This window comes from Scyliorhinus canicula, chromosome 16, assembly GCF_902713615.1.
Source record: "Scyliorhinus canicula chromosome 16, sScyCan1.1, whole genome shotgun sequence".
In the NCBI taxonomy this organism is placed as follows: domain Eukaryota; kingdom Metazoa; phylum Chordata; class Chondrichthyes; order Carcharhiniformes; family Scyliorhinidae; genus Scyliorhinus; species Scyliorhinus canicula.
In genome coordinates this window covers 31,747,839-31,772,607 of record NC_052161.1, presented here as the reverse complement: position 1 = coordinate 31,772,607, position 24,769 = coordinate 31,747,839, and the positions used below count along the sequence as shown (strand labels likewise).

General features: G+C 46.6%; 1 protein-coding gene across 3 annotated transcripts; it reads left to right on the top strand.

Moving 5' to 3' along the window:
- The first annotated feature begins 495 nt into the window (after positions 1–495).
- nsmce4a (NSE4 homolog A, SMC5-SMC6 complex component) lies at positions 496–24,350 on the top strand. Of its 3 annotated transcripts, none has more exons than XM_038821951.1 (11): positions 496–779; positions 2,262–2,342; positions 3,123–3,253; positions 3,973–4,118; positions 4,333–4,432; positions 13,946–14,036; positions 15,107–15,201; positions 15,982–16,030; positions 20,971–21,056; positions 21,565–21,650; positions 24,129–24,350. In XM_038821951.1, exons 1-10 carry the CDS (start codon positions 536–538, stop codon positions 21,625–21,627), a joined length of 1,086 nt encoding a protein of 361 aa, XP_038677879.1. In that variant the 5' UTR covers positions 496–535; the 3' UTR covers positions 21,628–21,650; positions 24,129–24,350. The 3 variants fall into 3 exon arrangements, with proteins under 3 accessions (XP_038677879.1, XP_038677878.1, XP_038677877.1); XM_038821950.1 differs by having other exon boundaries at positions 22,761–24,345; XM_038821949.1 differs by lacking the exon at positions 24,129–24,350 and having other exon boundaries at positions 21,565–22,735.
- Positions 24,351–24,769: the final 419 nt, after the last annotated feature.

Genomic DNA, 24,769 nt, shown 5'->3' with positions numbered 1-24,769 from the left:
TCCAGCTCAGGAAAAATCCATTGAAGTTCAACCCAAGCTGAAGAAGTTGCACCTCATCTCTTGATTAGGCACTTTATAGCCTTCTGAACTCAACACTGGATTACCATCTATAATTCACAATCCCCCCCCATCTTGTTTCCTTTTTTTCCGCATTGGGTCAGCCTAAATATTATTCCCTCATTGTTCATTATCACACCATTCCCAGCTCCTCTGCATCCACCTTAACCTGTCCCATGACTCCCCCTGTGGCTCTGCCCCTACCAACCCTGTTGTCATTTTAATATCTCCCATTTTTTTCCCACTGTTGTTCTCCCACCCTCCTCCATGAAAGTTATTCCGTTTCCATCCACTCCCAGCTCTGACGAAGGGGAGTCCATCGTATTTCCAGCCCCGCTTTGCTTCTTTGGGGATGGAAGTTGTGACGTCATGTTCCCGCGCAACGTGTTGACGTCAGCGCGTTCCCTGTCGTCCGGGGGGTTGACGAGAGCTGGTGACGCCATCAGCGGGCGCCGCATCCGCCAGGGGCTGGAGGATAATGGCCGAGGGCAGAGGCCGAATGCGCGGGGCCCAGCGCTCGCTGCCCGGCACCTCGAACGGCACGGCGGGCGGCGGGGGAGAGTCGCAGCGCGGCAGGCGGAACTCGGCCGTCTCGGACTGCACCATGACCGAGGAGGACGAGCTGGCTGACGGCGGCATCCCGTACGGGGCGCGGGACGACGACCCGAACCGCCGGAGGATGCTGAGGCACCAGTACCGGGAACTCATCAACAGTGTCCAGCGTGAGTGAGCGAGAGCCCAGGCCCGAACATTGGAATTAGGAGCAGAAGCCGGCAATTCCCCTCGAGCTTGCTCCACTATTCAATCAGATCATGACTGATCTTTTCCTAGTCTCAAAGACACCTCCCCACCTGTTCCCCATATCCCTTTAACATGTTTTTTTAAAAATCAGAAATATATGTTATCTATGGAAGCTCCATTATCACAGGCCAATTTGTTGGCACTTCAGTCGGCCACATCTGCATCACAGTTTAGACAATGTTGTGGATTGTCTGAAAGCAAATGACCGTGTGGATGCTTGAAATCCGAACCAAAAAACAGCTACCACTGGACATGTCACATGCTGTTACCACAGCATGTCTGGATAAAGCTTTGACAAAGCGTCATCCAGACTGAAAACTTTTGTCCCATTCTGTCTTCACAGATGCTGTCAGACCCGCTTAGACTGTCCAGCAGTTTCTGTTTTTTGTTGTGGGTTGTCTGCTCCTTTTGTGGCAGTGAAGCGGGCTTACCCTTATCGTGATGCTCTAGCAGAAGGATTAATAATGGACAGGGCTGCTGGCTTATAACTTTCAATGAGAAATGGATGAATGTGTTCCTGACAGCCTGTAAAATTTCCCTACCGTACTAGTTCACATTTTCTCACTGCATTGTCACTGGGATGTGGATACCAATCTGGTTTGTGTGAAGTCTGGTGTCTGAACAGTTTCCCAGCTTAAGAACTTGGTTCAATGTTACAGGAATCAAGAATCCTCCTGTTTATGACTTGCTATCTATTGATAGATTTAATCTGTTTTTATGTGGACCACAATGTATGTCATTGGGAGTAATCCTGTGATTACTGCCTTTGAGATATTCAGTGTGGAGCTGCAGTTCCTCAAGCTTCTACCCACTGCAAGATGTTCATTCCTTTTTTTCCCCTAAAACATTAGTTTTTGCATGAACGAAGATTCCTGGTTGACTTCATTCCTTTTCGTTCCCTTTTATGCCTCTTATCCTGGGGTGCATGATCAGAACTCTACCACAGCTACAAATTAGGTTTTCATTGTGGCACTATTATCAGAAATGTCATAAAAGCTCGACAGTACAGAAGGGGCCATCCGGCCCATCAAGTCTGCACCGACCCTTTGAAAGATCACCCGATTTAGACCCAATCCCCTGCTCTGGAACCTCGCCCTAAGGGGCAATTTAGCATATCTAATCCACCTAAACCTGTGGTTCTTTTCTCAAGAGTACCCATTGCTTCATGTTGTCAATTTGTTGCTTGCATCTCTGTGTGTATCTAGGCGTCATGAATTGGATACCTCTTGGATAAGTCCAAACCTGGAGTGTTCCCAATGTCTTAAATTACATCTAAAATTCCCATTTGCATCCTGCCATGGCCTCATCTCCTCTCTATCCCCATGGATTTGTCCATGGATTCACATGCAGCATTCTTTTTTAATGTTGTCTCTGATTTACATTTTCCCACCTCAATGTTTCAGAGAATCGAGAGGATATGATAAGACCCAACAGTAATAAATTAACAGAAGCACTTGAAGAAGCTAACAAACTGTTTTTGAATGGTGAGTACACGTTATTAATATTCAATATTACAAAGAAAAGCTGTCAGTACAATGAAATACAAATATAACGACGAGGAATACATTTTTGATGTGTGCCAAATCAAATAAACTGACTAATATGCGGAAGGAGGCAATTCGGTCCATCAAGTCTGCACCGACCCTCTGAAAAGACACCCTACCTAGGCCCACATCCCCACCCTATCCCTGCATCCCAATAACTCCGTCTAACCTGCATACCCCTGGACACTGGGGGGGCAATTCCCGTACCGACCTCCACGAACAGGTGCCGGAATGTGGCGGCTAGGGGTTTTTCGCAGTAATTTCATTGAAGCCTACTTGTGACAAGAAGCGATTATTATTATTATTAATTTTGCATGGCCAATTCACCTTATCTGCACTTCTTTGGACTGTGGGAGGAAACCGGAGCACCCGGAAGAAATTCACAAACATGGGGAGAAAGTGCAAACGCCCCACAGACAGTCACCCAAGGCTGGAAATGGGGTCTGTGGCACTGTGCTAACCACTGTGCACCCTCCCACTAGCTAATATTCTGTTTGGACAATAATTAAAAATATAGACTGTAACTGAAGAATGTGTGATCTTTAGCTTGGTATTTGTTTCGCAACCCCAACCACGAAGGATATTAAGGGCGGAAGAAAAAGTGTACATCGCAACAGGAGATTTATGGTGACTGTTCAGGAGCTGAATTATATGGCACAGGGACTTCATGAGTTTGAACACTTAAAAACTATTAATTATGCCTTATTATGCACCTTTCAGTCCGACAGACACGTGAAGCAGCCCTGGATGCACAGTTCTTAGTGCTTGCAACAAATCTGGGTCAAGAGAAAGCTAATCAGTTACACACAGATATGATGGTTTTTGACCCATCTGTCTTTGCAGAGGAACTGGTAAGTTTTCATTGCGCACAAAAGTACTGGAAAATAAATTTGAAGCGTTTTAAAATTCTTCCTGAATGCCCAAGGTGGAATTGTTTCATTCTGCTTTATTTAATTTCGTACAACTGCTTTGCAACTTGGGTAATTACCATGATTAGAGCCAGTCCTGATTGTAGCTGTGATTACTGTACCCACCCAACAGCTTTGGCATGTCTGATTTGATAATTATCTTGACGTCTTTGGCTTTTGAGAGCAATTGTTGGATTGATTGAATGTGTTATAGAAATATTGGTTTCTAATAATTTCCAGTATTGTTTTCTTAAAACACAAGTCTTGACTTAACTTATTGTTTCACAAAGATTTAAATTATAAGCAATGGCATTCATATCTTAGATATTCACAGCCTAGAAGGAGCCTTTGTTGGTTTTATGCTAGATCATATTTAAGATTATGGCAACATTTTGTGTTAAATTGAAGAGTAATGTTATCACCTGATTTAATATGCTTTCCATCTCTAGACTATGGAGAAGAAATACACAGCTGGAGAACACAATCCAGAATCTAGCATTTTTCCATCAAATGTTTGTTAGCATTAGAATTAATACATGAATCACAATGCCACAAGTTATTTTACAATTTAATACCAAAATAAATTAATTTATATTTTTTCACTTCTACACAAAAATGAAATGGTAATATAATAACGTTGGGTATAAATTATTTCTGTGCAGTTAACATTCATGGGCTTGAATCGACTGGAAACTGAAGGGAGCGATGATGATGACGAAGCTGCAGGGTGGCTTCCTAAAGATGCCTGGACCAAACTTGGAAATGAAACGGAAAAATATTTTAAAAGAGCTCCGGCCTTTCATTTTATGTAAGTTGAGCACATTTCCCTCCTGTTACCTGTAGTAATTTTTAACTTGTGCTGCAGTCCAAATACAATACAAGCCTGACTATATTTCAGAAGTGCTTCATTGGCTGTGCTGCTTTAGCAAATTGAGGTTGTGAAAGGTGCTATTTAAGTACAAGTCTGCCTTTTTTTTTTGAATACTTGACCATGACTTGACCATATCTATTTTCTGGTGTAGGCTGGGGTCTTTCAAAAGTGAACCTCCAGTTCCACGACAGAGAATTGAGAGACAGAAGAGGGTCCCGACGAAGGAAGAACATAGAATAATGCCTACACAGGTTTGTTGATTTTCTGTCAATTTGCAGAAGATTTGCATTTCATGACTTCAAGTCTGGGCTGTTTTTTACACCTGAAAATCTTGGATTCTGTGCTGACAACAAATGCAAAGAATGTTGTGTAGAGCAGTGTTCCTCAAACTTCTTTTCCGGGGACCCATTTTTACCAACCGGCCAACCTTCGGGACCCAACCCGGCCGACCTGCGCGACCCACCATTTTCTATTACCTTTTTTGCTGCTGACAAAAATGGAGGAAATGGTTTTGGGTCCCTGTGGCCCTCGTACACGCTCCTCCAATGGAACCTGTTGGATGAAGGTGAAGCCTTCCGGTGTCAGAAAGTATGGAGTCTCCATCTGTCCAAAGTTCTGCATTTTGTTCCTGTAAAATTTTATCAAATAAACCGCCCCCCCCCCCCGAAATTGTTAAAAAGAATAAAAATAAATAAATGAAATGAATAAAACTGCCCCGAATTTGTAAAACAAAAAGTTGTGGCCGTTTATTAAAAAAAAGTGGGCGCGCTGCGCATGCACGTCGATGATCGGGCACGCATGCGCATTGCGGCCGCATTTGTTTACATGTTTGTGGCCATTTTGAAGGCCCCTTGCAGCCGGTGTTATTTTTTTTTAAAATAATTTTTATTCAAGTTTTGCAGTAACAAACTTTCTCCCCACAATTTAAAACAAACGAGGCGTGTTTCCACACTAACACAAGAAAAGAACTCACCCCCCCAAATAAATAATAACAAAAAACCAACAGCAATACAAGAAAGAAGAAAATAACAACATAGCAAACTCACCGCCGCAAAAACAAACCCCCCCCCTCCCCCCAAGTTGCTGCTGAGACCGACCACACTCTATCCCTTCGCCAGGAAGTCGAGAAAGGGCTGCCACCATCGAAAAAACCCCTGTACCGACCCCCTCAGGGCAAACTTCATCCTCTCCAACTTGACGAACCCAGCCATGTCGTTGATCCAGGCCTCCGAACTCGGGGGCCGCGTATCCCTCCACTGCAACAGAATCCTGCGCCGGGCCACTAGAGATGCAAAGGCCAGAATGTCGGCCTCTCTCCCCTCCTGCACTCCCGGCTCCGAAGCTACCCCAAAGATAGCGAGCCCCCAGCCCGGCTTGACCCGAGACCCGACCACTTCCGACAAAGTCCCCGCCACCCCCTTCCAAAACCTCTCCAAGGCCGGACAAGCCCAGAACATATGGGTGTGGTTCGCCGGGCCTCCCGAACACCTCCCACACCTGTCTTCCCCTCCGAAGAACCGGCTCATCCTTGCCCCTGTCATGGGAGCCCTATGCAGCACCTTCAGCTGAATTAGGCTGAGACATGGACAAAAGGAGGAGGAATTCACCCTCTCCAGGGCGTCCAACCACGTTCCATCTTCAATCTTTTTCCCTAGCTCTTCCTCCCACTTCGCTTTGAGCTCTTCTACTGAGGCCTCCTCCTCCTCCTGCATCAACTGGTAAATAGCCAAGATCTTTCCTTCAACGACCCACGTCCCAGAAAGCACTCTATCTTGCACCCCCCTTGGCGGCAGCCGCGGAAACTCCGCCACCTGCCTCTTAACAAATGCCCTGATCTGCATATACCTAAAAGCGTTCCCAGGGGGGAGGTTCCACTTCCCCACCAGCTCCTCCAGAGTCACGAACTTCCCATCCAGGAAGAGGTCCCCAAACTGTCTGATGCCTGCCCTGTGCCAACTCCCAAACCCCACCCGTTCTACCCGGCGCAAAACAGTGATTGTCCCGTATCGGGGCCCAAACTGAGGCCTTTACTTCCACCCTATACTGCTTTACTGTCCCCAGATTTTAAGGGACGCAACCACCAGCGGACTCGTAGAGTACTTTGCCGGGGGGAATGAAAGTGGGGCCGTCACCAAAGCCTCCAGACTCGTACCCGCACAGGACGCCACCTCCAATCTCTTCCATGCGTCACCCTCCCCTTCCATCACCCACCTGCGAATCATCGGCATGTTCGCCACCCAATAATATCCAAACAGGTTGGGCGGCGCCATGCCCCCTACCTCCATTCTTCGCTCCAAAAATACCCTCCTTACTATCGGGCCTTCCGCGCCCACACGAACCCCAGAATCGACTTATTCACCCTTCTGAAAAAAGCCGTTGGGATCAATATGGGGAGGCACTGGAAAAGAAACAAAAACCTCGGGAGCACCGTTAGCGCCATCGCCAGGGGCTCGAGCAGGGAGACAAGGGGCACCCCTGCCTCGTCCCCCTGGAAAGCCGAAAGTCCGCCGACCTCCTCCCATTCGTCACCACACTCGCCACCGGGGAGCTGTACAGCAACCTCACCCAGTTGATGAACCCCTCACCAAACCCAAACCTCCGCAACACCTCCCACAGGTAACTCCACTCCACCCTATCAAAAGCTTTCTCCACATCCATGGACGCCACTATTTCCGACTCCCCAGCCGCCGGCGTCATCATCATGACATTAAGGAGCCTCCGCATGTTGGCATTCAGTTGTCTCCCCTTTACAAACCCCGTTTGATCCTCATGAATCACCGTCGGGACCACATCCTCCACCCTCCTGGACAGCACCTTTGCCAACAACTTGACTACATTAAGGAGCGAGATCGGCCTGTAAGACCCACACTGAAGGGGGTCCTTGTCCCGCTACAGGAGCAAAGAGATAGTTGCCCTGGACACCCCCCCCCCCCCCCCCCCCCCCCCCCCCCCCCCCAAGCCTCATTCAGGGTCCTCACAAGCTGATCTTGTAAAATTCCACCGGGAATCCGTCCGGCCCCGGCTCTTTCCCTGTCTGCATACTTCCCAACGCCTCCACTAGCTCCTCCAACTTGATTGGGGCCCCCAAACCCTCCACCCGCTCGTCCCCTACTCTTGGGAACTCCAGCCTATCCAAAAAGCAGTCCATCCCACCTGCTTCCCTAGGGGGCACTGCCCGGTATAGCCCCTCGTAAAAGGATCTGAACACCCCATTGATGTCCTTTCCACCCCGCACCAAGTTCCCTCCTGCATCCGTGGCTCCCCCAATTTCTCTAGCTGCCTCCCGCTTCCGGAGCTGGTGAGCCAACATCCGACTTGCCTTCTCCCCGTACTCATATACCGCCCCCTTGCGCCCTCCTCCACTGCGCCTCCGCCTTCCGGGTGGCTAAAATGTCAAATTCTGCTTGGAGATTGCGCCGCTTCCTCAAAAGCCCCTCCTCCGGAGTGTCTGCATACCTCCTATACACCCATACCATTTCCTCGACCAACCTCTCCCTCTCGGCCCCCTCCCCCCTCTCCCTGTGTGCCCGAATAGATATCAGCTCCCCTCTGACTACTGCCTTTAGCGCTTTCCAAACCACCCCAACTTCTAGATACCCCTCTATGCCCCTACGGATCTGCCCACACACTTCCTCCTCTGCCAAAAGCCCCACATCCAGCCTCCACAGCGGGCGCTGATCCTTCCCCTCCCCCAGCTCCAGATCCACTAAATGTGGGGCATGATCAGAAATGGCTATCGCCGAGTACTCCGCCCCCACTACTCTCGGGATTAGCGCCCTGCTAAGCACAAAAAAATCAATCCGGGAGTACGCCTTATGAACATGGTAGAAAAAGGAGAACTCCCTATCCCCCGGCTCCAAAAACCTCCCAAGGGTCTCCCCCCCCCCCCCCCCCCCCCCCCTCCCCCATCTGATCCATGAGCCCCCTCAGCACCTAGGCCGCTGCCGGCCTCCTGCCCGTCCTAGACTTCGAGCGATCCAGAGCCGGATCCAGCACCGTGTTAAAATCCCCACCTAGGAACAATCCCCCTGTCTCCAGGTCCGGGATCAGGCCCAGCATTCGCCGTATGAAGCCCGCATCGTCCCAGTTGGGAGCATAAACATTAACCAAGACCACCCGCTCCCCCTGAAGTCTCCCACTCACCATCACATATCTACCTGCACTATCCGCCACCACTTTGGACGCAACAAACGACAGGCTGTTACCGACAATGATTGCCACCCCACGGTTCTTCGCAACAAGCCCCGAGTGAAACGCCTGTCCCACCCAACTTTTTCTTAGCCTCACCTGATCCGTAACCCTGAGGTGTGTCTCCTGGAGCATAGCCACATCCGCTCCCAACCCCCTCCAGTGAGCCAAGACCCGGGATTGCTTCACCGGACCATTCTGCCCCCTCACGTTCCATGTGACCAGCCGAACCCGGGGGGCCATCCCCCTCCCCCTACGCCGATCAGCCATAGCTCTTACTCAACCCGCCCGCACCCAGGGAACCCCCCAAGCCCGCTCCCCACGGCGGCAGACCCCCCCCCCCCCCAATCACCATTCATTCCCTCACAGTCCCTGCAGCAACAACTCGGTACCCCCCCCCCTTCTTCCTCTTCTTCCCCCCCCCCCCCCCCCCCCCCCCGCCCGGACACAACACAGCCACCAATCCCTCCCTACCAGCGCCGGCCCCGCCCCCAATTCCTCCGGCGCAGGAAGAAAGCCGAGCTCCGCCCCTCAACCCAACACGCGGGAAAAAGACGGACACATGACCCATCGGGACCCCAAACTACTCACAAACCCACCAGTGGACAAAACAAAAAAAAAACACTGCCCAGAAAACAACCCCGAAAAAACCAAAATAGCGAAAACGAACAGGCAACATCAATCAGCAAACACAGCCAATATAAACGACAGGATACCCAGGCGGGCAAAGCCTCCAAACAAAGTACATTTTTCCCCAGTCCTCAGTTCGAGTCTGAGTTCTCTGCCTGGACAAAATCCCAGGCCTCCTCCGGAGAGTCAAAATAGAGCTGGCAGTCCTTGTAAGTAACCCAGAGGCGAGCCGACTGTCAAAGGCCAAACTTCACCCCCTTCCTATGAAGCACTCCCTTCGCTCGATTGAAGCCAGCCCTTCTCTTCGCCACCTCCGCGCTCCAGTCCTGCTAAATCCTAACGTCCGTGTTCTCCCACCTGCTGCTCCTCTCCTTCGCCCATCTCCACACGCACTCCAGGTCGACCAAGCGGTTAAAACGGACCAGTACATCCCTGGGCGGCTCGTTCGGCCTCGGCTTCCGCTGCAGCACTCGATGGGCGCCCTCCAGCTCCAGGGGACCACGAAACGCCCCGCACCCATCACGAGTTCAACATTAGGACCATATAGGCCCCCAAATCCGAGCCTTCCAGCCCCTCCGAGAGGCCCAAAATCCGCAGATTCTTCCGGCGGGAGCGGTTCTCCACCTCCTCCATCCTCGCCAGCCATTTCTTGTGCAGCGCCTCATGCAACTCCACTTTCACTGCCAGCCCCAAAAGCTCATCCTCGTTGTCCGAAGCCTTTTGCTTCAGCTCCTGAATCTCCACGGCCTGGGCCGTCTGAGTCGCCACCAGTTTGTCCAGCGAAGCCATAAACGGCTCCAAGATCTCAGCTTTATGCTCCTTGAAGGAGCGCTGAAGCAGCTCCTGCTGCTCCCGCGCCCACTGCTGCCACGCTGCTGCTGCTTCCCCGCCCGTCGCCATCTTGCCTTTTCTGCCTCTCGCCTTCCTCTGCTGTAGAGCCGACTTTTGGACCGCTCCACTGCGAGTCCAGTCCATCCACCAGTCGCTGGGCACACTGGCTGTGTTTCCCCCGGGGAAAAGTCAAAAAAGCGCCGTTGCGGGCTCTTAAAAGAGCCTGAAAGTCCAAAAAAAGCGGGAGCTGCCGAACTTGCGGCTTAGCTCCGCATCGCTGCCACCGGAAGTCGCAGCCGGTGTTATTAACAGTCGGCTGCTGCGGCTGTTGCGCGCAGATTTGCACGAGCGGGAGCGCCGCGACGGACCTGCCCGCGACCCACCCGCGGGTCGAGCCCCCGAGTGCCTGGTGTAGAGCAATCAAAATTATTCACTGAAATTCTCTGTGGCCTCTCTTTTGTGATAACATGGCAATGATTTGGACCGGGGACAACAACATTGATCCATTGAGTTCACACTTCAAAACCTCCCATCATTTTCTATACTGTGATTCTGGAACTGCAAGTCTTATGTAGAAACCATCTAGATTATGGTAGTGCAGTGATTAAACTGTTAGATGAGCAACCCAAAGGTGTTGAGTTTAACATTTTAACATATAACTTCATAAATTGAATTTCATTAAATTTCGTAAGTTGCGGGTTGGGAGCAGCAGAGGGGACGGGGAAACTATGGGCGTGATTCTCCGCAAATGCGGCGTGTCGTAAAGTCTGCCGTGAAACTGCCCGTGTTTCACGGCAGCCTCCGCGCCCCCTCCCGGGACCCGATTCTCCCCCCCAGGCGGGGCCCTGTGAACCACGGCATCGCGGCCTTAGCGACCGTCGCTAAGTCCGCGCGCCAAGCGTCACGCCGGCTGACTCGCACGATGAAGTCAGCCGCGCATGCGCGGATTGGATGGGTCCAACCCGCGCATGCGCGGGGCCGTCATCTCTCTCGGCCGCCCCGCGGACTGATCCTGCAGGGCAGCGGAAGGAGAAAGAATGCGTCTGTTACGGACGCACTGCCCGCGATCGGTGGGCACCGATCGCTGTCCCATGCCCCCCTTGGCACGGCTGTGGTACTGCCGTGCCAATCGGGGCCCTGGATGCCCAGAACGGGCATGTTGCGGCCGTTTTTACAACGGCAGCAAGCAGGTGTGTTTGCTGCCGTAAAAACGGCCGTAAAGGCCTGGGAACTCGGCCCATCGGCCTGGGGTGAATCGCTATTCGCCGTAAAAAACTGTGAGCAGCGATTCGTGTCGTGGGGCGGCCGTTGGGGGGGGGGGGGGAGAATAGCAGGAGGGTGGGAAAAATGTCAGGAAGGCCCTCCCGCTATTCTCCGACCCGTCATGGGCAGCGGAGAATCGCGCCCATTGACTCTGAAAGCTGCTGGATTTTTCACTTCCAAAATCCAAATTGGATCACTAATATGGAACTGCTTATTTGGCGAGTTGGTGCAGGCATGGTGGACTGAATGGTTCCTTCTGTTCACTTACATTTCTATGATTTCCTTTAGGGACGTATACCCTCCTGGTCTGGCCACTTCACACCAATGTCAGAACCGTAGAATCCTTACAGTGCAGAATGAGGCTATTTGGCCCACCAAGTCTGCACCAACCCTTTGAGAGAGCACCCTACCTAGCCCTATCCCCGCAACCCTGCCTAACCTGAACATCTTTTGGCACTAAGGGGAAATTTGGATATACCCAATCCACCTAACCTGCACATCTTTGGACTGGGAGGAATCCAGAGACACCGGGAGAACGTGCAAACTCCACACAGACAGTCTCACAAGCAGCCTATTCGTGTTCATTTGACGAACATATTTGCAAAATTGGGTGCTGTGGCAGTGTGTTGGAGTATTAATTTTCAGAAAGCTACCTATTTTTAATTGTTTACCAATGGATTCTATTCAGACTTCTACAGTCAGTGCTTTGATTTGTACTCGGAATGTACATGATGCTGGCAAGACCGTATTGTGAGGCTTCCAGATTGTGACTGATATTCTTGAGTGATGAACACCTGCCACCTGTATCGGGTCAACATATGTTAGCAGCCAGCACTGGATAATGAGGCACTCTGTTATAAATAGAAACACTGAAAAAGAAGGCCCACAATCATCACCTCAGGGCAATTGGAGTTCGACTTTAAAATACATCAGTCTGGCTCAGTGGTTGTGCTCTTCCCAAAATCCCGCCAATTTCGGAGAGAACCAGAACGTGTTTGTGTGGTTCGCTGGCCCCCTTAAACACTGCTTGGGTCTGTCCTCCACCTCTGGAAAGAACCCATTCATATGTGTTTTTGTCATATGTGCTCTGTGCACCACTTTAAATTGAATTAAACTCCATCTCACACATGAGGAGGTTGTGTTTATCCTATGCAAGGCCTCACTCCAAATCTACCCCCCCTCAAATGCACCACCCAACTCCTCCTTCCACTTCCTCTTTATCCCCTCCATCAAGGCCCTCTCCCTCACCCTCCAATAGCGGAGATCTTGCCCTCCCCTATCTCATCCTCAGACACTCTTTTCTAGCAACAACGGGGGCGGTAATTGCGGAAACGTGGCCAGCTCCTTCCTCACCTGCAAGTACCGAAACCCACTCCCTCTCAGGAGCTGAAATTTCTCCACCAGCTCCCTAACTCTGCAAATCTACCCTTCACAAAATGGTCCCTAAACCTCTCTATTCCCTCTCATACCATAACCCTGTATGTCGTATACAACCTCGCTGGAATAAATTTATGATTTCCACAATTGGCACCCACAGCGACATGCCCTCGAGCTTGAAATGTTACCTGAACTGATTCCAAATTCTTAACGAGGCAACCACCACTGGATCGTAGAGTATTTGGCCGGCAAGAACGGATACGGAGCCATTACCAGTGCTCTCAGACTTGGCCATGATGTGGAGATGCCGGCGTTGGACTGGGGTGAGCACAGTAAGAAGTCTTACAACACCAGGTTAAAGTCCAACAGGTTTGTTTCAAACACGAGCTTTCGGAGCACGGCTCCTTCACCTGATTCACCTGAAGAAGGAGCCGTGCTCCGAAAGCTCGTGTTTGAAACAAACCTGTTGGACTTTAACCTGGTGTTGTAAGACTTCTTACTGTGCTCAGACTTGGAGGTTGTGCTTTTAAGCCCTATTCCAAAGACTTCACATATTCCAGACTCGCACTTAGTGCATTAATAAGGGGTTGTTGCGTGAGGTGCCACTTTTCAGGTGAAATGTTAAAAAGTGGTCTTGTCTGTTCCCCCAATGTTATGTTGAAAGTATTGATGCACCATTTGAAGAAGAGCAGGTAATTTTTCCCAGTGACCTAATCAATATATATCCCTCAATTAACATCCTTTGAGTAGTTTATCCATTCATTAATTTGTTGTTTCTGGGATCTTGTACGCAAACTGGATATCATATTTCCTTGTATTTATTACAGTTCTTATTGTTAACAAGTCATTACACTTCAAAAAAAAAAAATTATTGTCTGTGAAGGGATTTAGGACATCTTCAGGTTAATGTGCTTTGCCAGCCAGCTTTTTTTCTTATTTGAGAAGTAAGGAAACGTTTTTTTTGTCACTAATCTGGATTAGTTAAACTACTGGTTTGGTCTTGCATAAATGCAAGTTCTTTCATTCTTGGACAATATTTTTGACGACGTTTACATAAAGCATTAGATTTTGTTGCATGAATTAACTATTGATTGACTTGGAGAATTTCTAAGACCGGGTTTAAATCCAGGCCAGAGTGATGACATCAGAGCCTGTTCTTTGGCTCTCATGTAAAATGAGTTGGGGCAGGTTGATTTTGGAGCTGTCCAAAGTTTGACAAAGTTGGTAAATTCACTCAGTGTCCTCTGCCAATGAGCACAATGCTGAGAACTGCCATGCTTGTCAGTGAAAACAGGAGTACCGAATGTAAAAAGAAAAAATAAATAGCTGGAATTAAAAATGGTAGTAGAAAATTCGAGCTGTTCAGCTTGGGGATGTTTGGTTTTCGGCAAATGTAATTATTGAGATTTTTTTAATTTAAGAAATGATTTGAATTTGAACAACCTACTTCTATAAATCTTTATTTACAAAAAAAGTTGAAGAAAATGGATGAATCTCACCAAGAAGCCACTGAAAAAGAAGTCGAGAGGATCTTGGGACTATTGCAGGAGTACTTCAAATCTGACCGTGAGTATGGTACATACAGCATGCTAACTGCTGAACCTGTGATGCTACCCTATAAAACTGTAGATATACTTCTAAAGCAATCTTTGTCATTGCTGTTCAAGGCAGCGTATAAAGTTATTGAGTGATGCAAATTAGAACTGTATTTTTCTGTCATCTGTAGTAGTAAATGTAATTGAAGCTTTACTGAAAGGTTTTTACTATTTCCAGTTACTCAGAATTTCACTGTTCACAATATCACTATGCATAAATAACTCTCTAAAAGTGTTGCCATTCTTTCTGTCATTTGTTTTTCCATTCACTTTTTTAGCCACTCCTTAACAGTCATTTATTTTAATTGTACTATTCTTTGTTGCATAATCTTGCTCTCCCTGTATGATTTTGATTCACTTAAAAGAGCGACTCCCAATCTTAGCTTGCTGTCAGCAGTCTGATTCCCTTGATCTTGCACATAGCTGTATTTACCCTCCTGCCTCCATTATCAGTAGCATACCCATGATTTAATAATGCAACAATGAAAAGCTGAATTGGTTAGAGGTTACTTTGCTCAGTATTTTTTGCATTCAGTATTTTATGGTGGGAATTATTTACTGCAGATATCTTTTATCACACCTTCCTCAGTTGCTGCACATATCTTTATCCCATCTTTCTTAACATTTCTCTTATCTACTTTGAGCAGTCTGGTCTCTGACCCACTTTCAAAAAGGACAACATACCTGACTTGTAGCAAGCATATGAATACCACTGCTGTATTTCAACATATTCTTGTATCACAGTTCAAATATCTCAGCATAATCAAACAAAACTTTATCTTTCATCATGTATAATTTATTAATCAACTTCACCATTCACCTCTACTTCACTAACAGTTTGTAATCAACAACACTTGCGAGCATTGTTGTCAGGTAGTACCTGTCAGGTAGTATCTGTCATGTTCAGTGGCTTTCGTGACACTTCTGTAGGTTTTTAAGCTGATTCCCACTGCAATTAGGCATTTGCTCAAAGGATTTGGATTTTGAGATAATGTCACTCTCTAGAAGACATTAATTTCTTAAACATATTATCTTCTGCAGCTGCTACACCGATCAATTTTTTTGACTTTGTAATTGATCCACATTCTTATGCGCGGACAGTGGAGAACATATTCCACGTCTCCTTCATTGTGAGGGTAAGTGTTATGTACATAATTGACTTGAAGGACAACTGCTTGCACAAAAATGCCTTTTCCACAAATATGTTAAATCTTTGTGTGTAAGAAGGAAGAATCTACCTTGCAACAGGTCTATAATCTTGTAGTCTCATGGTTATCCTTGTAATGCCTTGTTTGAGAATTTAGGCTATTCTGTTGTAGCAGTGACATGGTTGAGTTTGGAGCAACCTTCATTTGATAACCGTACCTAGGCAAGTTCATTGGTTTCGCTTCTGATTACTGTCCCTCCTCTAACCCAGGTGAAACTGATTTTAGTGTCATGGCTGTAGGCCCAGCTGAGACCAGCTATGCCGTACGGATTGGGAAATTATCTCAGGAAAATATTTTTAAAATAATTATTTCCTGTACTGTCCTAAGGATTCATGTTTGTGAAAAATGAGAAGTTTCCCAACTGCACAGAATGCTGCATTTATATTGCAGCTTTTCCTCCGAGCAGTATTGTCTCGGCTGTGGCAGTGCTTTGTACTTGCTTTTGGATGTGGTTACTTGAAAGTTTTCATCCACCTTGGATACATGTTTAGTGAGTATGGGAGGGATTATTGGGATTGTAAATGTCTTGTGGATTCAAGCCATTTTGCCTACATTTAAACCTGATCTGTTGACCCACTGGTGTTGCACTCTGTGGTGTGAAACCCTTCCTTTCAAGGAGTCATATTTCCTCTTAGTTTGGAATCCCATCCAGTCCCAACTCTTAAGTTATTAGCTACTATTTGAAATAATGGTATAATGTCTTTTCAGGATGGTTTCGCAGCCATTGGACTTGACCAAGACAAATTACCAATCATTGGTAAGTTACTTGAGCAATTTGTCTAATTTATTTTATAGCTGGTCTCAGCATATACCGTAATAATTGCTGAGAATGCATATTTCATACATATAAGGACTTCTGACTTTTTTTGCAGAAGAGCATGTGCATTCTCTTGATGTTCTTGATGTTCTGGCCCATATTTATCCATTGACTGATCTCACTGAAACATATTATTTGGTGATGTCTCCGATTTATTTTTTGTTTAATGTTTTTATTCTCCATTTTGACATTTTCCTTCAAAATTTACACCCCACCAACAAACAGTAAATGGTAACAGATACAAAGTCAGTACCCTTAACATCAGCAACGACCCATCCTCCCACCACCCCAACCAACGGCCCACCTGTCAATATATGCATCAAATAAAACAAACCCTCCCACGGTGGTGGAAAAAAAACAAAGGCGAAAAAGAGAAAGGAGTCCAGAATCGTCCTTGGTCACCATTAACCTATAGAGTGCCCCCCCCCCGGACGACACTCAATGTCATCCAACCTCCGAAAGGGTACTGTAAATGACACCCAAGAGTTGTTTCCCCCCCCCCCCCCCCCTCCCCCCCCCCCCAACTCCTACCCTCCACTTCCTCTTGTAAAAATCGTCTCCCCCCCCCCCCCCCCCCCCCCACCTCGGTTCCTTCCCCCCAATTTTTCACCCGGCTAGACCCCTTGGACCCTGTTCTGCCAGGCTCCGATGGCCGCAGCCCCTCCCCCCACCTCACCCCGTTCACTGGCCGGCTTAAACCGGCCAGCGTGGAGGCCCCTGCCCGGGTCTCTTTCCCCCTTGCCCGGCCCCAGGAAAAACTCAGAAGTCCCCTTTAGCACACAAACCCCGCATACACACCCACACCCCAAAGAACCCTCATTACAACTGGAAGTCCCATTTCTTCCCTGTCGAAATATATACGTTTGCTCCTATAGCCCATACACCAGGTCGCAGTGAAACAAAATAAAAAAACAGTCATGAGGCTACATCGGTACAAGACCATTTCTCAATTCTGCCCCAGTCCTTTTGCCTTCACAAACTCCTCCGCTGTCCCAAAATAAAAGTCCTTGAACTTGTATGTCACCCTCAACTTCGCTGAATATACAATGCCGCACTGCACCTTGCTAATGAACTGTGCCCTCTTCACCTGGTTGAAGGCAGCCCGCCTCCTCGCCAGCTCTACCGTAAAGTCCTGGTATACGCGTATACCAGCTCCAGCCCACTGCACCACCCGCTTCTGCTTAGCCCAGCATAGGACCTTCTCCTTTACCCAGTACCTTTGGAAGCACAGTCACTACTCTTGGCGGATCACTCGCCTTGGTACAGGCCTGCGCGACCGGTGAGCCCGCCGATCCAGCTCATATCGGGAGGGATCCTCCTCCTCCCCCAATAGGATTGCCAACATCGTAGCAAAATACTCAGTCGGCCTCGGTCCTTCCACTCCTTCGGGCAGCCCACAATCCTCAAATTCTGTCACCTGGATCTGTTTTCCAGGTCTTCCATTTCGCCTTGCAGATCCTTGTTGATCTCTATCACCTTCCGCATCTCCTTCCCCATCGAGGTAAGTTGGTCACTGTGCTGCAGTAATGTCTCTTCCACTTCCTTCAGCGCCTCGCCTTGCTCCCACACCTCCGCCACTGCGCTCACCACCGCCGTCCTCACCGGGGTAATCGCCTCCACCAGCGCTTTCAAAACCGCCCTCATCTCCTTCCTCATTGCCTCCATGTGTTTTGTAAACTGCCTTTCAACTTCCACGGCCATCACCGTAGTTATTTCTTCAGCCGTAAGCAATGCGGCCTCTCCTGGTGCTCCAGCCTCCATTTTCTTTACTGACCCCGCGGTGACCTTTCCACCCCGACGGACTTTCAGCCGTTTTTTTGCTGGTTTTCGACATTTCCTCCCCCTGTGCTGTCTCCCGACTTTTGCTGCCTCTGCTGCCTTTAGGACCGGGCGTTACCCCTCGACAATGCCGTTCCCGAGCGGGAGCCCTCCAACGCGCGGCTGCATCCCGTCCGCCGTCACCGGAAGTTATGTATCCGATTTCTGATTGTGTAACCCAGCTGTATACAGATGGTCAGCTAGGACTGTTTTGGGTATCCTGGAGTTATGAAATGCACTATTTAAATGCAAGCCCTTTCCCTTGTATTTGAAAACAGTTACTAGGGTTTCAGTATCATTCATTAACTGTTACTTGAACAGCCTAGTATGTACAATCTACAAGATGCACGGTAGCAACTCACCAAGGCTCCTTTGACAACACCTTCCAAACCTGCCACACCTAACAGCTAGAAGGACAAGGGCAGCAGGTGCATGGAAACACCACCACCGACAAGTTTTTCTCCAACCCACACATTATCCTGACTTGGAACTGTATCGCAGTTCCTTCACTGTCACTGGGTCAAAATCCTGGAATCCCTCCCTCAGAGCACTGTAGGTGTTCCTACATGGTCAGCAGGGGTTCAAGGAGGCAGCTCACCATCACCTTCTCTTACAATTTGGACCGCGATAACCATTTCATGGGAAAGGGGTCACTGACTCTACACCTTTTTTTCAATTAAGGGGCAATTTAGCGTGGCCAATCCACCTACCCTGTTGTGGGGGTCAGACCCACAGAGACACGGGGAGAATGTGCAAACTCCACACGGACAGTGACCCGGGATCGAACCTGGTTCTTCAGCGCCGTGAGGCAGCAGTGCTAACCACTGTAATGCCCCACCACCACCTCCTTAAGGGCAATTGGGGATGGGCAATAAACGCAGGCCTCGCAAGTGACTTCTGCACCCTGTGAAAGAATAAAAAATATTCTTTAATGCTTATCAGGAGTCTTGAGACAGCTTCTAACATGAAACCTAATTTGGAATAAGAATGAGCTGGAATATCAATAAATGTCCAAGTCATCCTATTTGCAAGCATAGTGGACCAATCTATTGGATACATATTTTTTAATGATGAGGTTTATATGTTGTGTATATTTTAAGAGTATAGTTGCAGTCTTCTTCATTATATCTTCTATGGAGCCAACCTTTGAGATCGGTGTTCAGTGGTTCAGCTTGTGGATCACACATTCTGCCGAACCTATTTATTCTGCTCCATGTGTACGATCTTCTACTTGAACAGGACTAGAATTATAGATTCCTTTATAATTTGTTGAGTAAAGGTACCACCAAGTGTATCATGAAGCTTTATAGCCATGGAGGCACCTGGTTTGTTTCTGGTCTATACAAAGTTAGGTGATCTATGAAGGCCATCATTGGGGTCCTCCATTTGGCCGCCATAGTCCTTGGGTAGTAGAGAGGTGAATTAATGAATATTCTTGCTCCTAATGGTCAGTAATCCTGATGCCCTTATTTTCCGGTTTAGCTCTGATTTGCTCTGTCGCAAAATAGCCGACTGATATCTACCCAGGCCCACCAAGCAAGGTGCTGACAAACTCTCACACTTTCTAGAATCATATCCTGGCAAGACAATGGCTTCAACAACATGCATTTATAATATCCTTTTTAACAAAGGAAAACATCCCAAGACATTTGGGTTGGATTGGATTTGTTTATTGTCACGTGTACCTAGGTACAGTGAAAAGTATTTTTTCTGTGAGCAGCTCAAACAGATCATTTAGTACATGAAAAGAAAAGAAAATAACAAGGAAAATACACAATAGGGCAACACAAGGTCCACAATCTAAATAGACACCGGCATCGGGTGAAGGATAAAAAATTTGACACTGCACCACATAAGGATCCATGTGACCAAAAGCTTGAACAAAGGCAGGTTTCAAGGACTGTCTCAGACAAAGAAGTTGATGAAGGAAATTCCAGAGTTGGCAGTTAAAGACCTGGCTGCAATTAAAATTGAAATGCACAAGAGATCAGAATTGGTGGAATGCAGTATCTGGAGAGATTTGTGGAGGGAGTTCGAAATATGGAGTGGCGCGTCCATGGGAGGATGAGAATGTAAAATCTAGCTCAGCTGAACAACTGGTTTGTGATGCAGAGCTAGGCCAAGAGCATGGGTTCAGTTCCCATACTGGTGGAGTTTATTCATGAAGGCCCACTGTCTCAACCTTGCCCCTCGCCTGAGGTGTGGTGATCCTCTGGTTAAATCACCACCCGTCAGCTCTCCCCCTCATAGGGGAAAGCAGCCTATGGCCCTCTAGGACTATTGCGACGTTACGTGGTGAACTATACAAGCTATTTTGTTATGTGGGCCTGCAGTCTTGGAACCATAGAATTCCTACAGTGCAGGAGGAAACCATTTGGTCCATCAAGTTTCACTGACCCTCGAGGGGCAGCATGGTGACCGCTGTCTCACGACGCCGAGGACCCGGGTTCGATCCCGGCCTCAGGTCACTGTCCGTGTGGAGTTTTCACATTCTCCCTGTGTTTGCGTGGGTCTCACCACCACAACCCAAAAAGATATAGGTGAATTGGCCACGCTAAATTGGAAAAAAAGAATTGGGTACTCTAAATTATTTTTTTTAAAGTTTCACGGACCCTCTGAAAGAGAACACTACCCAACCCTAGTCACTACCCCACCTAACCTGCACATCTTTGTACTGTGGAAAGTAACCAGAGCACCGAGAGGAAACAAACCCACACAGACACGGGGAGAAAGTGCAAACTCCACATAGACAGTCACCCAAAGTCTGAATTGAACCCAGGTCCCTGGCATTGTGAAGCAGCAGTATTAACCACTGTGCCACACCATTGAGATCTTATGGATTATTTCTGTAAACTGAGTCTGCTGCATAAGTACCTAAGGTTCACATTGTGTAATCTTTAAACCAGTCAGCATGAACAGATTCAAACTTAAGTTACAGGCATAGTCATTATTCATCTCTATCAATTGGTGTTTGTGAATGCATATTCAATACTCAAAATAAATCTTGGGTATCCCTGTATTATCAAAGAATTTTTAAATTTTTGTGTGATCTTATTTTTAAGAGCCAGTAAATGAAGGTGTGGATAATGAAAGGCCGCAACAACAAAGGCAGCAGACAGTTATTTCTTTGAGTCAACAGGAATGGAAGGTAGGTATAGTCACTGAAATGCGAGAAAATCTTTTAACCAAATCATATTCAGGGAGGCTTTATTCTAAACTATCCTGTTGTAACGTAATGGTTTTTACTCCGATTTTTGAAGCGGTGCATGCGCCAGTGTAGGATGACATGAATGCCATAGGTTTTCAGGTAACATATCCACTTATTCTGATTCTATTACTGCTTCCATTAATTGATGCTACTGTGAATCTGTAAAATACCACGCCAGACCTCGATTGTTCTGGTATGCTGCTTGGGAGCAGCAGAAAAAAAGTTACTCGTGTTGGGAAAGTGGTAGTGGAATGAGGGCAGGGTTCTTTAGCATGTTAAGGGAATGTTAGCCATTATAGTAGACCACGTTAGGCCTGGAAATCAGAAATTCTGATTTAACAAAGCTATTTGTATAAACTTGTCAATTTCATGATTAATTTAGGTGCCTGTTTTTAGTTGAAATATGATTTTGGAAGTGTACTAATACAAACTTTTTTTTATTTTATAGGAAATAATTGATACATTTGAAATAGCAGATGCAATGATACCACCATCCAGTCAAGGAGAATGATTAAATTATTTCACATATTTAATGTGCGTAGCCGTTTAACATCCTCATTTTTATAAAATGTACAATTCAGACTACCTAATAATGTTGATCATCTTTATTGTTACAGACAGGAGAGAGAGGCAAAACTGAATTCCTTTATTCTCTCTCTGTCTATTCATAAGCAGAGGTGTTTTTAAAAATAGGTTGTGGCACTCCAAAAACGTTTTGTTCAAAGTGACTTGCAGCACACACCCTTTAGATTAAATTGCCAGTTTAGTTTATTTGCATATTCAAACCAGGGCAGGGGAGGCGGCGCATGGAGCGATGGGTGATGATCAGAACTTCACATACACACGCACACTTGTATAGTAAGGGAATAGGAAAGGGGCTTTACAACTATGAATAACTTAACATGAAAAAGAACCACAGAAATGGATGTCAGTTCACATGATTGCCAAAGTCTAAATCCATGGACGGATCCCTTCTGAGGAAGTTCCAATTCTGCGGGTGCAGAATTCCTTTAACAATAATGGTGGCGCAGTGAGATGAGGTTACTATTCAGACACTTGTCTGCGAGACAGGTAGTGGCCAGTGGCAGCCAAACAAAGAGGCTCAGACTTGTAGCAAGCTGCTTTGTCAGCCTGGAGTTCTGCTGTTTGAAGTTTGCAGGTTGTAATTAAATCAACAGACTGTTTCATGATGCTGGAAATGTAAATTTTGGTCAGGTGATGTTGCTCATTAATTAGTTAACTGCAGCTTAACGAATAGTTTCTGGGCTTCTGGCTGAAATCCAGTCCTCCCCTTGGGAGCAAAATGGTCAGGAGTGTAATGCAATACTCTCCACTTGCCTGGGAGAGTGCACCTCCAACAACACAAGAAGCTCGACGCCAAACCACCCACTTGATTGGTACCCCTTCCACAAACACTTCCGCCACCCCTGACAAAAGTGGTCTCTGCGTCTAGGCTGGGGTTTGTGGATTCTAATGTGTTTTTATAACTAGGTGTTACGGGTGGAAATCTTTGTAACTGCAGTTAGAAATTTCCAGTAACTGGCTAATCTAGTGAATCATGTGACATCTAGCAACCATCTTTTCATTCAAAGTCGATTTTTAAATAACTAAAAAAAAAGTGTAAACTATTTATTTCCTTTTCAGGTCTTGGGGACATACAGTCTGTAAAAATGAGCCTGCACAGGCAAGTACTACCGCCTCTGGACCCTGTTTGTGCCAGTGGGCTGTACATTTCAACATTTTTACAATATGTACACTGAAAAGAGTACAGACTACACTATATACTGCCGATTTCATCAAATAGTGAAAAAGCACGACCCCAAAAGACCTTGCATCTCGTACTAAAATCACTTGTTTTTATTGAGACATGAAATGGTACAGCAACACCGCCAATATACTGCCAGTGAGATCAGCTGACACTGCAAACACCAAATCTGGGCTAGTTAATAGTCAGATTAACTAGTGGATCTCCTGTGGCATTGACCATGAGAAATAAGGACAAGTGAGTTTCCCTTGGGGTAGCACAAGTGGATAGCACTGTGGCTTCACAGCACCAGGGTCCCAGGTTCGATTTTACGCTGGGTCACTGTCTGTGCGGAGTCTGAACGTTCTTCCTGTGTCTGCGTGGCTTTCCTCCGGGTGCTCCGATTTCCTCCCACAGTCCAAAGACGTGCAAGCTAGGTGGATTGGCCATGATAAATTGCCCTTAGTGACCGAAAAGGTTAGATGGGGTTATTGGGTTTCGGGGATAGGGTGGAAGTGAGGGCTTAAGTGGGTCGGTGCAGACTCGATGGGCCGAATGGCCTCCTTCTGAATTGTATGTTCTAATGACAGGTATGGAAATCGTCATAACAGCGATACCAAAACAAACTTGAAAGGTGGCTGCAGTAATTGGGTGATTAAAACTAAAAATAATGGAGAATAAAAAAATTAAATCTATTTTTAGTTAATTTCTGAATGCAAAGTCTTCGCTTTTATCTTTTTCAGTGACTTTATCCAAATGGTCGTATCCAATTGTGCTACCAAATTTTAATGTCCAGTGTATCTGCACACCAATGCTCCATTTAAAATCTTACATTTATGGCGTGCTTCCTTTCCCCATTCTTTGTTTGCATTGTTTTAAATATGACATCCGCCTGCCTGCTGGCCTATGTAAGTTCTGCAGTCTGCCACAGTCCTCGTTTTAAAAAAATAATAATTTAGGACTGTGGGCATTGCTGGCTAGGCCTTCATTTATTGCCCATCCCTAGTTACCTTAGAAGGGGGTGGTGAGCTGCCTACTTGTATCGCTGCAGTCACTGAGGTGTGGGTACACACGGCTACCACTTTTGTCAGTGGTGGCGGGAGCGAATGTTTGTGGAAGGGGTATCGAATCAAGTGGGCTACTTTGGTGTCGAGCTTCTTCTGTTGGAGGTGCTCTCTTCCAGTCAAGTGGAGAATATTGCATTACACTCCTGACTTTTCAGTCTCCATTTTTGTAATACTATTTAACAATTTGTTTTATGTTTATAGGTGCCTTATCCAAAATCTCTAGAAAATTTAATTTTGGAGAAGTGAGGATTTTCTGTACATATGGCTAAGGAAGTTTATGCAGCAATGTAATAAATGTTACTGACTTTGTGTATTTTTATCAGTTCTATTTTTGAAAATTGAAAATTACACCTACTTGTTGCCTAGAAGTAATTGTGCTTTGTTTTTTTAAAAAAAAATAAATGATTTCAATTTCCTATTGTTTAAGAGACTACATGAACAAATTATGCAGATACACGGACTTAAATATTTTGTACATACTGTCACTACTTCAGAATGCTTCAGCGTATTACTAAATTTGCCGTCTTTAAATATATTGAGTCATAAATATATTTAAGAAAGTTGAGATAAAATTTGAAGCATTTATGGTCTGGTACGAGCTCTTCAACAAGAACTGAATCCTCTTCCATTTTCTTTGCTTTCCAAATACCGACTTTTAGTTAATTGTGCATTTATAACCCCCAAAATGGGTGTGCTTATATTGTGTAAGAAGTTCAAATCCATCTCGAAGCCATTCACTTCTCGTTTTAATAGATCCAGCAGGTGACCGATCTGTTCTGAGGTAAGTTCATTGGTCAAACATTTTGGGAGGCTGTGAGCCTCCATTTTAATCTTTTTATTTT